General features: G+C 36.2%; 3 protein-coding genes across 3 annotated transcripts; 1 reads left to right on the plus strand and 2 right to left on the minus strand.

Moving 5' to 3' along the window:
- Positions 1 to 1,139: 1,139 nt before the first annotated feature.
- On the minus strand, positions 1,140 to 2,796 carry LOC120006569 (vinorine synthase-like). Its single transcript, XM_038856640.1, has one exon. It carries the CDS (start codon positions 2,718 to 2,720, stop codon positions 1,323 to 1,325), a length of 1,398 nt encoding a protein of 465 aa, XP_038712568.1. The 5' UTR covers positions 2,721 to 2,796; the 3' UTR covers positions 1,140 to 1,322.
- Positions 2,797 to 4,899: 2,103 nt separating this feature from the next.
- On the plus strand, positions 4,900 to 5,722 carry LOC120006211. Its single transcript, XM_038856163.1, has 2 exons — positions 4,900 to 5,132; positions 5,225 to 5,722. Exons 1-2 carry the CDS (start codon positions 4,952 to 4,954, stop codon positions 5,458 to 5,460), a joined length of 417 nt encoding a protein of 138 aa, XP_038712091.1. The 5' UTR covers positions 4,900 to 4,951; the 3' UTR covers positions 5,461 to 5,722.
- A 1,911-nt stretch (positions 5,723 to 7,633) lies between these two features.
- On the minus strand, positions 7,634 to 13,908 carry LOC120006210 (CBL-interacting serine/threonine-protein kinase 24-like). Its single transcript, XM_038856162.1, has 16 exons — positions 13,751 to 13,908; positions 13,549 to 13,651; positions 13,235 to 13,464; positions 12,710 to 12,772; positions 12,515 to 12,586; positions 12,165 to 12,272; positions 11,992 to 12,066; positions 11,808 to 11,861; positions 11,186 to 11,311; positions 10,718 to 10,807; positions 10,302 to 10,424; positions 10,089 to 10,208; positions 9,520 to 9,636; positions 8,872 to 8,925; positions 8,680 to 8,754; positions 7,634 to 8,012 (listed from the first exon to the last, which is right to left on the minus strand). The coding sequence occupies exons 3-16, from the start codon at positions 13,403 to 13,405 to the stop codon at positions 7,917 to 7,919; spliced, it is 1,344 nt and encodes a 447-aa protein (XP_038712090.1). The 5' UTR covers positions 13,406 to 13,464; positions 13,549 to 13,651; positions 13,751 to 13,908; the 3' UTR covers positions 7,634 to 7,916.
- Between the last annotated feature and the right edge of the window lie 2,180 nt (positions 13,909 to 16,088).

Consider the following 16,088-nt stretch of genomic DNA (forward strand, 5'->3'; position numbering starts at 1 on the left):
AAGTTGATTGTCATTTTATTCGTCATCAAGTTCAGAATCAAGTTATTCAAACAATTTACACTCGAAGTCATGATCAACTTGCTGATGTTTTTACAAAGGTTTTGTCTTCTGGTCATTTTCACCGATTATTGTCCAAGCTTGGCTCAATCAATCCCCTTGATTCAGCTTGAGGGGGAGTATTGACCTTATTGATATCCTCAAATTATGGAACCTTTGTTCCATAATTTGAGGAGCAAATTATGGAACAAATTATGGTACTTTTGTCCCATAATTTGCTCCTCAAATTATGGAACAAATTATGGAACCTTTGTCCCACAATTTGCTCCTCAAATTATGGAACCTTTGTTCCATAAATTGCTCCTCAAATTATGGAACATTTGTCTTAGGGTGTAATGTTTGATCCCTATATATATGAGATTGTAATTGTAATGTTTCATCAATATACATACACATCAAATATTGCCTCTATTCTTCTCTACAATTGCTCCTATTTTTCTACAATACACAACTTGCTATAGATGTATAGATAGATATATCTAATTTCCCTTTGTAATAATTAGTCTATGCATGAAATTATGATTTAACCTAACCTACTTATGACTCAATAATCTTTAGACAAGTGGAAGATACCTTGATTTAATGGAATCAACCGTGCGTGATTTCAAATTTGTTTGCATGTACACACTATATTATTGAGTCATTTGATGCCAGTCATATATAGTAACCGATGTACATATCTAACCCAATCAAGGATAGTACATGCAGTTGTATATACTACATAAACATGCATGAGAATGAGAATGAGAGAGTCAGAGACTCAATTGTCCGGGATTTACTACACAGGGTTAGATCTAAATTAAGTAGGTACACTGTCAGCGTGTGTGTTGTCTAATTAGTAAGTTAATGGTAGAGGCCTTTTACTGTGAGGGTTGTTTTGTAAATCATGTGGGCTTTCTAGTTGGGCCCAAACACAGGAGGCTTCAAAATCTGACGTGGCGTTAACGAACAGATCAGTCAATGTCAAAGTCAAACCTTCGTTTTGGTCAACAAAACCCACCAGTCCAAATCGTCCCATTTTGATTTTTGGATGAGAAGCGGTCTGACCTCGAGTGAGTACCTATGCGATTTTAGTTAAAATTTGTTTAGCTCGATCCACTAGTCGACTTCCCCATGTGAATCACAAGTTTCAAACAAATTAAAGGAAAATAAGTATTGTTGATAATGAATATTGAAGAAAGCAATATGAAATTCTTGCTTAGCAACTAATTCAAAGCAATCATGGAGATAACTTCTCGATCTTCTTCTTCCTAGGCAAGCTTTAATTAGAGTCTTGAATTCTTATTTCCAGCGCATATGTTGACATCAAGGATATTAGGGCTCAAAGTAGCAGAGGCAAGTAGTTCTTCATTACGTTCAAAAACAGCCATCTCCTCTTCACTCAAGCAAACCAAGGCTTCAATTCCATCACCATCTCTTGTATCCACTAAATAAGCAACATTTGGTTTCTTTATATTGCTAAGGCACATCCATATAGGCTTTCCCCACCCAAAATCAGCCTCATATACTTCCATTCCACATACAGAACTACAAAAAAAGAAATGAACATTCTCCTTTCTTATCAAATTTCCAATTTCCTTCTTGTTAGTTTCACTTTCACCTAACAACAAATCTTGACCTTCAAGATCATCTACCTTAAACTCTTGTCTACCTTTCCTTAGCTGACAAACTGATGACGTCAAATCAATCTCCATTTCCTCATCCATCATTTTCTTGGGAGTGACCAATAACCCCACGAGATTGCCAAATGTAAATTCTGACAAGGGCGGGGTAAACCTGCTTCGTAAATTTATGCGACGAAAACATAAAGATTTGCTTGAAAACCCCTGTACTAACCTTGATGTGGTCATTGCACATTTCCAAAGTAGTGCCGTCACTGCTTCCGCTCTTGTGGGTTGTTGCACGCTTGCACTAGCGGTTTTAGCCTTCAGCTTCGCGATACTAGTAGAATTGAAAACAAACCTCTTCCTTACACACTTGCCTCGACTAAAATCAAGCGGAGGCAATAAAGAATTTTGTGGAGGAAGAAAATCTGATCGGAAGAAAAATTCAGGATTATGCATTGCTGGAAATGACGACTCTCTAGCCGTGGAGAACCAACTCTTGACGAATGTGAAAAATGAGACTGCATCAGCTACCTTGTGGGAAAGGCATATGGAAATAGCTATGCTGCCACAAACAAAAAAGTTGGCTTGAACTTGAAGCAAACTACCTGTTGTAGCGCCCATTGATTCGGCCTCAACGGGTAGTAATTCTTCAGGTTGTTCGGCATCATGGTTTTGGAGTAGGTGAGATAAAACACAGTTGATTCGAGCTTCCACAAAGTCAACACCTTCATCGCTGCATTCAATGGAACTACGGTCTTTGAATCTTCCTGCGAATGGGTAGTAGAGAGTGAGAATATTCGTTAAAGATGCCTTGAGAAGCTGCAGTGTTTTGGCTTGGACACCAGAGGCATGGTGGTGAGGACTAACATTGGCATTTGCAGGATAGAAGTAAATTGCTCGAGAGTAGTTTGAGGGAGCAAGTTGATCAAGAAGAGAGAGCTTGAAAATCTTGAGTTGTTGGGGAGTTGGAGAGGATGGTTTGATGGTTTCTCTCGAAACAATCTCGACCTTCATCGTCAAAACAACTCTCTCAACATAATAATATTTGTTGAACATGCATCAACCAACCGAATTTAAAATGTATTTGCAATTGGTAAAATGTCATTTCTTTTTTTTCTTTTTTAAATCTGGAGGTAAAATGTCATTTCATGCTCAAGAAAAATCTACAACAACATGTGGTCATATTTGAACTAATCTCCCACATACTAGTACGTACGGTTGTGTGTGCCTATCATTAATTTTGTAAAAAAGAAAATAAGTTTTGCTCGACTTCAACTCAACATTATTACAGTAGCTGCAATTTAAATTATATCCACGTACCTTAGCAATTGATCACATATCAGTTGCAGTTGTTGTGTAATTGTCCACTGTTCTAGATAGACGTCTTGAAAGTTGAAATGAAATCATATCTTCTACCCAACTCCCTCACATGTAAAAGTTCCTACAAACCCAGCTATCATTATTTGGTGGTTTACTACACCCACCACCAAATGCTTGTATTATTTTTGAGAAGCATTGTATTGTATGACCTCAGTCAACCTAGATAGAAGGCATTTTTTGCAGTCAGAACCCAAATATGCTTCAACATAGCATAATAGCAGCTTTATTCTATTCCACCAATTAAGCCCTAGCCTTCTTCATGTGCAAACCCTTTAGTCACTAACCTAGCCTTAAACCTTGTACCACCTGACTTAGAAGAAGCTTCTTTTTTTCTTGTACACCCACTTACAACCTATAGCTTTCTTCTTCTTGGGGAATGAAACTACATCTCAACTATGGTTCTTCTGAAGTGATTCCATCTCTTCCTGCATAGCAATCATCCAACTCTAACTAATTTAATCACGGATAGCCTTTTTATAGCTAATCGATTCATCATCCTTCACCGAGAATGCATATGTAACCAAATTTGTCTGTCCATAATGTTTCAGAGGTTCGCCCTACCCAAATTTTTGAACTAGCTTGTATGTCCTTTTTGGCCTAGTGGAAGCCAAAGAACTCGTCTACACTTGTTGTTCGTGGCCCTGTATACTTTAATTATGATGAGCTTGAACACACCGAGAATGAGCAAGTGGTTGGCACAAAGTGACATATTGGATCCGTTTGATAGATAATTTTAATAGTAGCATATATATATTGTGGTAGCATATATTAATGAAGGAAAATCTACAATAATATGTGGTCATAGCTGAAGTAGTCTCCGACATACTAATGAATGTGAATGTGAATGTGTATGTGTAAGACGAAGCGTGTTTGTACAAGTAATTTTGTAATAAAGAAAATAAGTATTGTGTTATTGAATCTTCAAAGCACGCAATTTGAAAGTTTTGATCGATCCGATGGTTCAAATCAACAACACTTTGATTTAATCTCAGAAGAAGCGAAAAAAAAATTCATCTATTTGAATCATTCTAATCACATGAGTTGAAAGTTTTTCAGTTAGTTCCATTAAGATGGCTAAAAGATACCAATTATATATATATATATATATATGAGTTTTCTCTCCTGCGGACGCATTATGCGGACAGTCTTGTAGACCGTCTGATCCAGTAAAGGGCTCAGATCAAATTTTTGGAAAAAATCATGAAATGAATTAGTCAACAAGTTGAGAGTTATAGGACAATTCCTTCATTATAGGACAATTCCTTCATCTTGATGTGTGGTGATTAAAGTGGTGGCAATATCTAATCTATTATGTTAGTTTATGAGTGCATTGGTTGCATTAATTTTAGTCACTTCACTTCATTTCAATGATAATAATTAATACTTGAATGAATTAATAATTATTAATGTTCAAAGTTCAAACAGCCCTCTCACTTATCGGTTACCTCACTCCACGCGCCACCAATGAAAGTGGTTGGTGTCAAAAAATGACAATAGGATATTCCCTCTGTATCTTCCTCACCCAACAAGAAACTGACATCATCAAACCAGAAACCAAACTGTTTTCTTTTCTTTTTTTTAATCTCTTTCGTCACTGCCAAAGAAGAAGTCATGAGCTCTCACACCAACGGCTGGTCCCTCCCCTTCATTCCACCAATAATAAATATCTATAAACTCCCAAGAAAATACCTTTGGTAAGTTGTGCTTGTTCCCAGCTAGAACAAGGATCATTTTCAGCCAACTCATCCGATCATCATCTTCGCTTGAGTATATATATAATATATATATATATATATTTCCAATCGGGATAAAATATTAAAATATATTCTCATTCACGTTATTTTATGCTTTCCCACTCTGTTTTTGACTATCTTCCAACTTCATCTCTCTTCTTCACCTACCCAATTATGTCATCCTCCTCCTCCTCCTCCTCCTCCTCTTCTTCTTCAATGTTGACCTCACAAGGTATGGTCTTCGCCACTTCCATGGCGGTTTTCGGCACCGTAATTCTCCTCGCTCTCCGACTCCAGAAGTCTCTCCCCATCGACCAAATCCCTCAGCAATCTCTTCGATCCTGTCTCTCTCCAGGTATGCAAAATTAATTCTTCAACTAAACAACAACAAACACAGAGACACAGCTTTTTATAGATATGTGAAGTTTTTAGTGTGTCGAATTTCAGAGGGGGAGAAAAAGAAGAAGAAGAAAAAGAAAAAGAGGGTGCACTTTGCAGAGGATGTGATGGAGCCCAGAGGGAATATCGGAAGCAATTCGTCTTCATCGATCAAGTTTAAGAAGACGAGCTATGGTGGAGCTAAAGCTAAAGACAGAGGAGCAATGCCAGAGAACAGAGTGGCTCTGTACAATGGGATTCTCAGAGATCGAGTCGTTCACCGTTTCTCTTACTCCTGCTATTGATTTTCCTTTACTTTCATGTACAGTAGTAGTGCAGAATTTCAGTTAAAATCATTTAATTTCTCTGTAATTGAAGTAAGTCCATGTTTGTACAAAGTCTTCTCTTCTTTTTTTCTTTTATATTTTCTGGGAAAATTTGGTGAGAAAAAAAGAAGAGAAGTATAGGAAAAAAGAAAGATGTCTGGCTAAATTTGTGTATGTTTCCTTTATCTAACTAGATGAACAGAGTAATTCAAGAATTAATTGATTCCCCTGTTTTTTCTCTCTTTTTTTGTGCAAGTGAGATATAATTTCTTTGTTTTAATTTCAACATAATTCAAATTTTTTGAAGATGTATGTGATTGAGAGACAAGGAAATGATAAATTTCTTCGCGTGCAGGTTTAACAGTTCAAGTTTAGACCTATATCGAATATACAAAGAAAAAAGTGATATGATGTAGTTATCGTTTAAAATAGCCTTATATCATTGAGTCAATTGCAATGACATGATGCAAGAAATCATTATGTTAAGAACTAACTAAAAATTTCAAAAGATTTTGTGGAAGTAACACAGACGAATATAATTGTTATTTTGCTAAAAATGAGAAGACAATGAAATGGGGTTTCTAGAATTGTTGTAAGAGATTTTTATTTAAGGTAGAAAAACATGGACCTCTAAATAAACTAAATCAGTATGGGCAACTGTCCCCTGCATTGATTTTGGAACAGAATCTTTATACGGGTGTTGTTTTGTCTCATATTTCCTTTTTTCCATTTGTTTGTTATATACCCTTTTTATTTCCCAGTCACCCAAACCAATCACAATGAGGAAAGCTAGGTAGCAACAACATGATCTGGGTTTTGATTGGACATTCCATGTGAGTTTCTCTGTCTTTCATTTCTAGGACAGGAACATTAAAATTTTATTTTTAATTGAGAAAGATTCTTTCTTTCTTTTTTTTCTTTTTTTGCTTGAACAAATACTCACATTTTAGTCCTTTTACAGTATCAGCACTATATTAGTAGATAATAACAGTTCAAGAGAAAGCCCACATGTATGTATACCTACAAAAATGTGGATATGATTGATTGATATATATGGTGAAGGCTACTCTTCATCATGTTATGTGATTGGGACTCAAAAACTATTTCTGTGGTTTCAATTCAAAGAAAAAAAAATATTCCAAGTTTTGAGTAACCAGAAGACTCAATTGGTGGATTTGGGTAAAAATGGAACTCACAACTCTTGAAGAGGTCAGATCAGACTCCATCCTAATTTACATTAGAAAATTTTATTTATAAATTTTTATTGCAGTAGTCCACAGGGACAGGGTTTTCTGGTATATATATATATATATATGGGGAGGGTGATAATTGCGTTTTCCAAAAAAATAAAAATAAAAATAAAAATAAAATGAAGTTGGTCATAATTAGACTCCAAAAGGTAGAAGTGGAACATTACACATCCATGCACAAATGAGTTCAATATTGTCACCACCCACATGAAGAAAAAAAAAATTAAAAGGTAGATGACATGCATTTGCATATCTTATATTTAGATGCTTCTTAGATGCAATACCAATACATGACCTCACCCATATTACAATTTTTTATTCTTTAGACAAAGAGAGGAGAGAGTGGGGGAGGTGGTTTTTACACTTTTTAGTTAGAAAACATATATAGGGTTCTTCATAAGTGGTCCATCAATGTCATCATAAATCATCTCTCCATTTTGGTCAATAAAAGAGACTATGCTTTCGCTTAATTATCAATAATCAACAAAGTAAACCCACCCATGTTTAATTTGTTGATTGGCTAGCTTTGTGTCTCCATTATTGATGTTGAAAGAGGAAAAAAAAAGAGTTTGTAAAGCAAAACCAAGCATGACAGGGCAGTATCATGACTCATGATTAATTACTTTGAGAGTCGAATCTTTTTTATCTTTTACAAGTTATAAACGGTAAGACGCTACTACTTATTGAAATGGAGACAACGATTAGTGATGTAAACCTTTGATTTTATTAACACAAACCCATTGCACTTGCACACCACCAATCATTGGCTTCATGTTTGCATCATTGATGGAAACCCACCCATGAAAAAATATTCATTTTGCAATTTCCAACTCAAAACCAAGCAATGAATATGTACTTTCTTTCTCTCTCTAATGTCAACTATCAATCTTCTTGGTGTACAATTGGCATGAAATCCAGAATATTTCCTTTCTTATTTATTTATTTGGACTGAAATTGCAAGTTTTATATCATAGATTCAGAGTTTATGTGGCCTCCCAACTCCCCAGGGAAACAACATATACGGGGTTGGGGTACCTGGTAGTTGGTTTAATCTCAGCTTCTGCAATATTATTACTTCAAACCTAACATATGCAACATTCACTTGGTACCTATACTGCCACCAAGACGCTTTTTCACTGAGCCATTTGTCTGTTCACTGATTTGCCTCACACCCATGAAACTGGATCAGCAAGTCCTTGTTCTAAGCAGATTGGAGTCTCCAAGACCATCCGCTGGCTTCCAAATGATATTCTCCAATTTAGCACAGAAACCCTTGTAGAACTGCAAAAGGGTCCAGAACGAAGGTCTCAAGAATAGTTCAAAAAATACAAAGTGAAAGCATAACAGATGTTAAATGCTCATCAATTGCAATGGCAGACAACAAAAAATGGAAATAAATAATGAAAATGACCTACAGCAACACTAAGTTGTGCCATGCAATGCTTTCTCTTTCCTACACTCTTTTATTCTGGGGCAAGGTTGGTGGTTATGGGAGGTTGTCATGGAAAACCCCATTATGCAGAATTTCCTTTGCATGGTTACAAGGATAAATTTTCAGAGAGGCCATCAAGGCAGGTAAATTAGCTCAGAATTTCACTGATGGTAATTGTGCTTTGTCAAATGTTACTAGACATACTTTGACAAATATAACTCACCAAAACCCTCATGACTTGTGAGCAAATTTAGCAGAAAGTGACACTGATAACCAAACCCCATCTGAATCGAATGTACCATGTAATTTATATTATGAAGAAAAATGTATGTATGAGATATACAACTCTTCGAAGTAAGCAATGTTACAAGAGATGCAATATTCATGGCCCTATACAAATGTTAGGTTACTTCAAGGACTAGAAAATTTTACATCGTTGGTCCATCTAGTTAGATATATTTTTTCAAGAAAGTTTGTCAGCAAGCTTGCAACAAATTGCGCAAGCAAAGTACTAACCTTGTGATATTCAAGCGTTTCTCCAGAAGCCTTATGGACATCTACCATGAAAAGTGATGGTGCAACTTCGAAAACCTATACAAAAGTGAAGGGATGAAAAAACAAATTAAGAAAATATTATATCGCTAATGATAGAATGAGCAGGGCAGAAACAAATAGAGAGAGCGAGGCATAAACTACTATAGGAATCACCTCTAGCACTACCGCAAGTTTTCCATTATTTGTAGAGATCCCTTCGAGTCTTGTCTGCAAGAATACATGACAAGCATCAACTCAGCACAATCTAAAGATAAATGCATCTAATTTCACTAAGACGTGACTATTTAGCCAACACTGACAGTAAACTCTGGATTACCGAAATAGGAAAATATGAGAACATAAATTACCTATAAAAAAGAAAAGAAAAGAAAGAACACGTGCTTATGTTTTACAACACAGTCGTAGAGAATAATCATGAAATGTAAATGAAGACCAACAAGAAGGAAAGGAAAAACTGAAGCGATGAAAACAGCAACTTAAGACCAATCCTAAATCATTGCCAAATGGTAGAGAGGAATATTACATCAAGGATTTCCCCACACATGGAAGATTTCTGTGTGAATTTCACCACTATCAGCAAAATATGCCCTACCACCAGTTTCTTGCATATCAAAGCAAAATCATCAAACCTAATCTAAAATTTGAAGAAAAGGTATACATATCACTTTGTGTCTAATGTACGTTTTTTTCTTCATTTATTCTAACTTAGAAATTAAAGGTTGGAAGTGCTTCTCGTGTCAAGGAGCTACAACTCATTGAAGCAAGCGATCTCTCAAGTCAAGGCGCACTATTTTACCATACCTTATAATTGCGTGTCTGAACCTTGAGGCACATGGCCCCTGCAACAGCTTCAATAGTTGAAATTATAACTTTTGCTGGTTTTCGAGAAACAAAACGAGTATGCCTTTTTACGAAATCCTGCCCAGAAAACAACATGGCAACACAGTCACATTTGAGGCATGAAGATATCAATAACACACACCTAGGCAAGGAATACTTGGTCCAACAATATTGCTCCCAGGAATGATAGGGAAAACAGAGAGGAAACAGATGCATACACACAAAAGGGGCCCCAATTAATATTCCCATCCACATGATAGATATATTTAACAATCGCATCATAACCTTGCATGTCTTGGGGCAAGTGCAGAGAGGAAACTTTCCACAAAATTTAGAAACCAACATTCAGGGTAAAGAAAATTAAGTTACAGATAACTAAGCTACAGCCTACATACAGGTAAAATGTGCCGCCTCTCCAGGCAAACGGTCAAATATCAAATCGGACGATACCCTGTCACGACTTTTGATTGTAGAATTATCAGAGGCACAGAAAAGTTTGAAGTAATGATTCTGAACAATTATAATTGTACCTGCCGTCTGTCAAACAACGCTGATAGATTCAATCCTTGAGACAGGGTAATCATCTCAAATGCATTCATCATCAAAGGCCCCTTCTCGTTTTTTCCCGAATGCTCAGCTACAAAACGATCCTGAAAAATACATAAATCACCAAGTATTAAAAATTAGAAAATCATTTCGAGAAGACAAGCAGCGATAAAGAAAAGAAAGGATCAAGGGTCAACCTCGATGTCATCAAAAACTGCACAAACATCATCCAAATTCACATCATCTTCTACTTTATGTCTGACAGGCACATAATTTTTCCTGAACCATGACTGCTTTCTGATTCCTTCAATTTGGATACGCTGCAGCAATCCTAAAATGAATTAGACAAATTGAACAGAAAAAAAGATGACAATTCCAAGTAATTCTCTTTGCCATCTTTGGTCCCAGCTAAGTGAACTCAGCTGGCACTTAGTTTAGAACATAGAAATGGGACCAAATCCAAACTTTAATAGGAGCATGAAGGGGGGAATAACTAATAATCCAGATAAATCAAAAGAACTCCTTTTTTTTTTTCAAAACATAAAGCAGCAATTAGTGTCACTGTATCAAGTTTCAAAGACTAATCAACAGGATAAACTAAAGGAAGACTCACAGTTTTGGGATTGGGGTCAAGTATATTGTCTATCAACGACTTAGCCCCAGGAGAAAACCAATACGGACAAGAATATTCTGCAGCAATTATCTAGACATGACAAGAGGAACAATTAGAATCTAAACAATCTAAATTGCTCACATAGTATAACTTTAAGTCGAACAACAAAAGTTTGATGCAAATATACAAGATAACGAAACCATCATAAGTGTGTGCTGCTCAAATTTAAAGCCTCTTTTGGCAAAAATCTCCACGGTTATGAAGTTTAATGCAGCTTTGAGAACAAACAAAAATAACAACATTTAAAAAAACAGCCATTTAGAAAAGCAAAAATTAGTGCTTTATGAGTCCACGAACAACTTCATAGAAAGAGAAGACAGTGTGTGTTAATTTATTAGTCACTAGCATAGATGACTTTTTGAATCCACAAATTTTAATTTTCTTCAAAGCAAATTTATGGCAAATAACCTTTTGGTACAATGTTGGGAGGTCTGTCTCATAAAATGGGAGATACCCAGCCATCAGAACGAAGAGTATGACGCCACATGACCAGACATCAGCAGCTGCCCCATTGTAACCCTGGTTTCTCAGCACCTGATAGGCAACCACAGCCCATAAGAACCCAAGAATGCTTCCAATTTCATCAAAAAAGGAAATAAAAAAGAAGTTTCAACCAAGAAACAAGAGAGACGCAGCCCAACTATAAGTTGTCACTAACAGTCAGACGATCAAGAACTATTGATTTATAAATGAAATATTGTATCTATTCTTAGTAAGTCAATTATATCAAGGAGCAATATGCTGAATTACTAACGATGCTTCCAGAAGAGGCATTCAGCTTCAATGGCTGAATAGATTATCACCCATGCAAGAAGTCCTATGGTCCGATCCTAGAACAACAAATGACTCGGACAGCATTATTTGCTCATTGCTAAGCCTAAGCATGCACGGAAATAAAAAATAAAAAGAAAAAAGGTTTTTAACTGCATCAGCATAATCTTTCCGGCAGTTGAAATTCCAAATAGGAGGCATCCATTTGCACATTTAGGGCGGAAAAGGCAGAGACTTACATAAGATACTGATAGGTTACCTCAGGTGCAACGTAATTCGGTGTTCCACATACAGTGTGAAGAAGATCAACGCCCTGCTCATATATAAAAGATAACCAGGGAGGGAGGAGGGAGAGAGAGAGGGGGAGAGAGAGAAAGAGATAACCAATATTAAACAGCAAAAAAAGGTCACTGTCAGTTAACAGGAAATGAAATCATGCTTACTTGCTGGAGCAATGCACTAAGTCCAAAGTCGGACACCTTTAAATTAGCATTAGCATCAAGAAGAAGATTTTCAGGCTGCACCATACAAGAGATGAGAACTAATTATTAAGAAATATATCATGCAATCACAAATGCTAGAATAAGTAGAACATGATGAAATTATCTTTCTGAACCTTAAGGTCTCTGTGGTATACACCCCTACTATGACAATGAGCAACTGCATCTATTAGCTGTTGAAAATATCTCCTACATTCATTTTCAGGAAGCCTTCCTTGGTGGACCTTCACATAAATATCAAGCCCAAAATACTTCAGTTAAAAGAAATTATCCATCAATTTATTTGTCGTAAAGCTAAGAGTAGTATATGGAGAACTCTTGTTATTGTCAAACCAAAAAAAAAAAAGGAAGAGAAAAAGAGAGAGAGACTTGTCAATGAGCAAATGGCAATACAAAACGTTCTTCATGCAAGTTAAAGAAAGAGACTTCAACAATCTCTACACATTAAAGGAGAAAGTAAGCTTACAATTTTATCAAATAGCTCTCCTCCAGTTACAAACTCGAGAATAATATAGATCTTCGTTTGGCTAGCCAAAACCTACAAACATTTAGAAAAATAAACTTCAATATTCATAGCAAAAGGGAAGTAGAATATCACTGAACTCCAACTACGTAAAGAAAATTGCTGTCATGGGGTGCTCCGTGAAGTGTGAGAACATACCTCATGCAACCTAACTATGTTTGGATGCCTTACAATCTTCATGATCGATATCTCTCTTTTAATCTGGGGAGCCAACTCAAACAAGTAATTCGGTTAATGCGCACAAACAGGAAATAAAATAAAACCAAGCCTATGCAGATCATGTTTGTGCAAAGGATTTCATAACTATTTATGCAGGTTTCAGTATATACTGAAAAGTTATTATTTTTTCCTTCATTGGATAACTTTCACTAATCAGGGAATCCATATGGTGATGGTGCATGTCAAAATTACTGGAATTGCTCGTCAAGAATCAAGATAGCCATTGCAGCACTTCCATTCAAAGAATTCGTTAAGATAGTCTCACAAAATTAATAACTCACTAGATTCGCAAGAAAGTTACATTCTTTTCATTGTGTAACTTGCAGTATAGCTTGAGCCGCAGTTAACAGTTTTAAGCCTTCATAATTTTCTTTTTAACTTCCATGCATCTCAAGCAATCGCAAAAGCTTAAAAAATATCAGAAAATAATATAAATTTAGTCACCTGATCAACCATTCTGTGCTTAAGAATGGTGCTTTTGGCCATAATTTTCATGGCCACGCTCTGGCCCGTCTCCGTATGCTGCGCAAACTTGACTTTGGCGAAGGTTCCTTGGCCGATGGTTCTGCCCACCTCATACTTACCCAACCTTCTTGTAACCGTTACCCTTTTCATGGCTCCTTCAAGCTCATTTCCGACACAACACACCTTAAATTTACGGAAACTCGGAGCTTCTAAATCATCCAAAAATAACGAAATTAAGCTCCAATTTAGCAGAAATCTTAAAATAAAATAAAATTAATGATCTGTTTGTCTACCAATAAATTGAAGGAAAACGACAACAAAGATCACAATCTCGCAACCAGCATTCCAGTCCCCAACACGTTACCCGATCCCTCAAGTTATCGTTTTTCCTCCCACCTTTAATCAGGAACCAAACAGTGACTTAAAATTGGCATTCGAGAATGAAAGAGAAAAGGCACAATTATGATGCAACGCTAAATCCAACGCAATGCTAACCCGAATGATCGCAAAATCTAGCCGATAGTTGGTCGGAGAGTTACGAATACGAAATCCCGACCACCGGGCTGTGCGTGGAGCGCGACAGCTATATTCAGCTCCAGCGACGGAGTAAACGGAAGAGCGGAGAGAGAAGTTATTAAATGACGACGTTAATGCCTTTGGTTTGGACTAAAAATTTAAAATATATTTATTTTATTCTGTAATTTTTTTCGTTAAGAAACAAATAATAAGACATTATTATTGAAACTACTATTACATAATAAAGGATCTTATTCCTAGTTTGATAATTATTTGTCAGAAATTAGGCAGTTGAGTAAAAATTGTATCAGTCTAATATTAAATCATTAACTAGGACACATGATGGCTTGTCAGTTTGGTTTACACGGGGGAAGAACCTTTTTTAAAAAAAAAAAAGAAAAGAGAGAGATGATCGTGTGTTTATGGAGGAAAAAAAAGAATTGATAAATTTTAGTAAATAAAAAAAATATAAGATGGAGATAATTTTTTTAAAACGATAACATCACAGAACTTTGACTTTGTGTAGTGGATACATGTATCACAACATAGTCATGTGTTGGTTTGAGTGTGAAAATAAAAACGGAAACACTAAATATCCATAAACTTAAATAAATATGCGAAAGGTTTATTATGTGATTTCTTTAATAAAATTTTTTTCTTTTCTTTTTAATCCATGTGACATGCCTATCTGGTTTGTCATCTAAATTATGTAGTAAGTTTATGGATGGAAAAATTATAGACATATATATCATTTTGAAAATAAGAATAAGTATTTCCTTTAGTTATGCTAAACCAACACCTGGAAGCCCGGCCCGAGTGGCCAGGGCAGGGCAGAGTTTGGGCTGACGGTAAGCAAGTGTAAGTAGTGATCTAGATGGTTGGGCTAATATCTGTTATGCAACAAGGAATGAATCAATGAGATTAGTATGTCCCTCAGTCACTTTCTGGCCAAATTCAAGTTTTTGTGTTCACTATTATGTTGATAGATATATATATGACAGGAGGTTTTGTATTTGTTGATAATGAGATTGACTGAATGAATCTGATTGGAGGAACTAAAGAGAGGTCTTGAATTTGATATGCACTTCACAATTGGTGATCATTTGTCTCTTTATTATCCATGGAAAAAAAATGCATACCTCAAATCTCATTCATATCCCATTTCTACTTTCTTTCATTTTTTAAACTAAAATAAATATGTGTATTGCATGATAGATACCTTCTCTCCACTCTTGATAGGTCCATTACTATTACTAGTCTCATCATATGCCTCTTCCTTTCTTCTTTTTCTACATAAACCATTGTTTCTGCAAATTTAATTCGACTTCCTCTTCTCTTCCCTTCCCTTCCATATTGTAACTCAACTAATTAAATAGCCTTGCACACTCAAAACCTTTCCTGGAATGGGATTGGGACCCCTAAATATCTTTGGTCTTTGCCTCTCCCTCTTTGGATTTTATCAAAACCCAAAGCTATGGCACCCGCCTAACCCTTGAATCAACCCATGGGCTCCACACTATGGGACGGACCCAAACTCAGTCACCCATACTATTACTCCATGGCAAAATCGTTAAATCATGGGTTGGGCTTTTCTGTACACGTAAAGTCTTAGAAAAAAAAAAAAACCAGCCCCTATCGCTCTCACAGCGGTCTCAATGCCTAATCGGACTGTCTTGATGGGTCCCTACTCACGTGATGGTGTTCAGTGGGACCTACTGTGGTGGACGTCCACCGTGTACTTTGCATGTGGGAAGAAGATGAAAAGCCCAATCCAATTTGGAGTTTTACTAAGAGGCGTGTTTGGATGTGATTTGTAAGTTAAAAAGGCAGTATTATGCTATTATTATCAAGAGTATTATGAAGATTCATTACTAAACAAGATTGTGTTCCTGAACAATGATGAGATCATTGAAAGAACTTCTTAGCCGGAGTTGATGGCTTCCCTAATTGACTTAGATATTATGATTAATGTAGTCGGTGTATATTCAGGTTACATTTGGTTGGTGTACGGAATGAGAATTACTATTATAATGATACGTTTGGTTGCATCAATGAATTATGATAGTAATGATGAATTACAATGTTTGGTATGCTATGTCGAGCTATGTTATGTTATGCCAAGCTTTGCTATGGGGGGTTCGAGGTTGTGCTCGAGGGACCTCTCTGACGCTCAAGTCAGTACTTAGACAAAAAGGAAGAGTGCTCGGTTTTTGGAGCTCTCTTCTCTCAAATTGATATTAAGTGTGCAAGGGTGGGGAAATAACAAGTATGTTTACCTGTGATCGAAGCTAGAAGGTCCCATTTTATACTGGTTAGG

The sequence above is a fragment of the Tripterygium wilfordii genome, chromosome 9 (assembly GCF_013401445.1).
Source record: "Tripterygium wilfordii isolate XIE 37 chromosome 9, ASM1340144v1, whole genome shotgun sequence".
NCBI classification, from domain to species: domain Eukaryota; kingdom Viridiplantae; phylum Streptophyta; class Magnoliopsida; order Celastrales; family Celastraceae; genus Tripterygium; species Tripterygium wilfordii.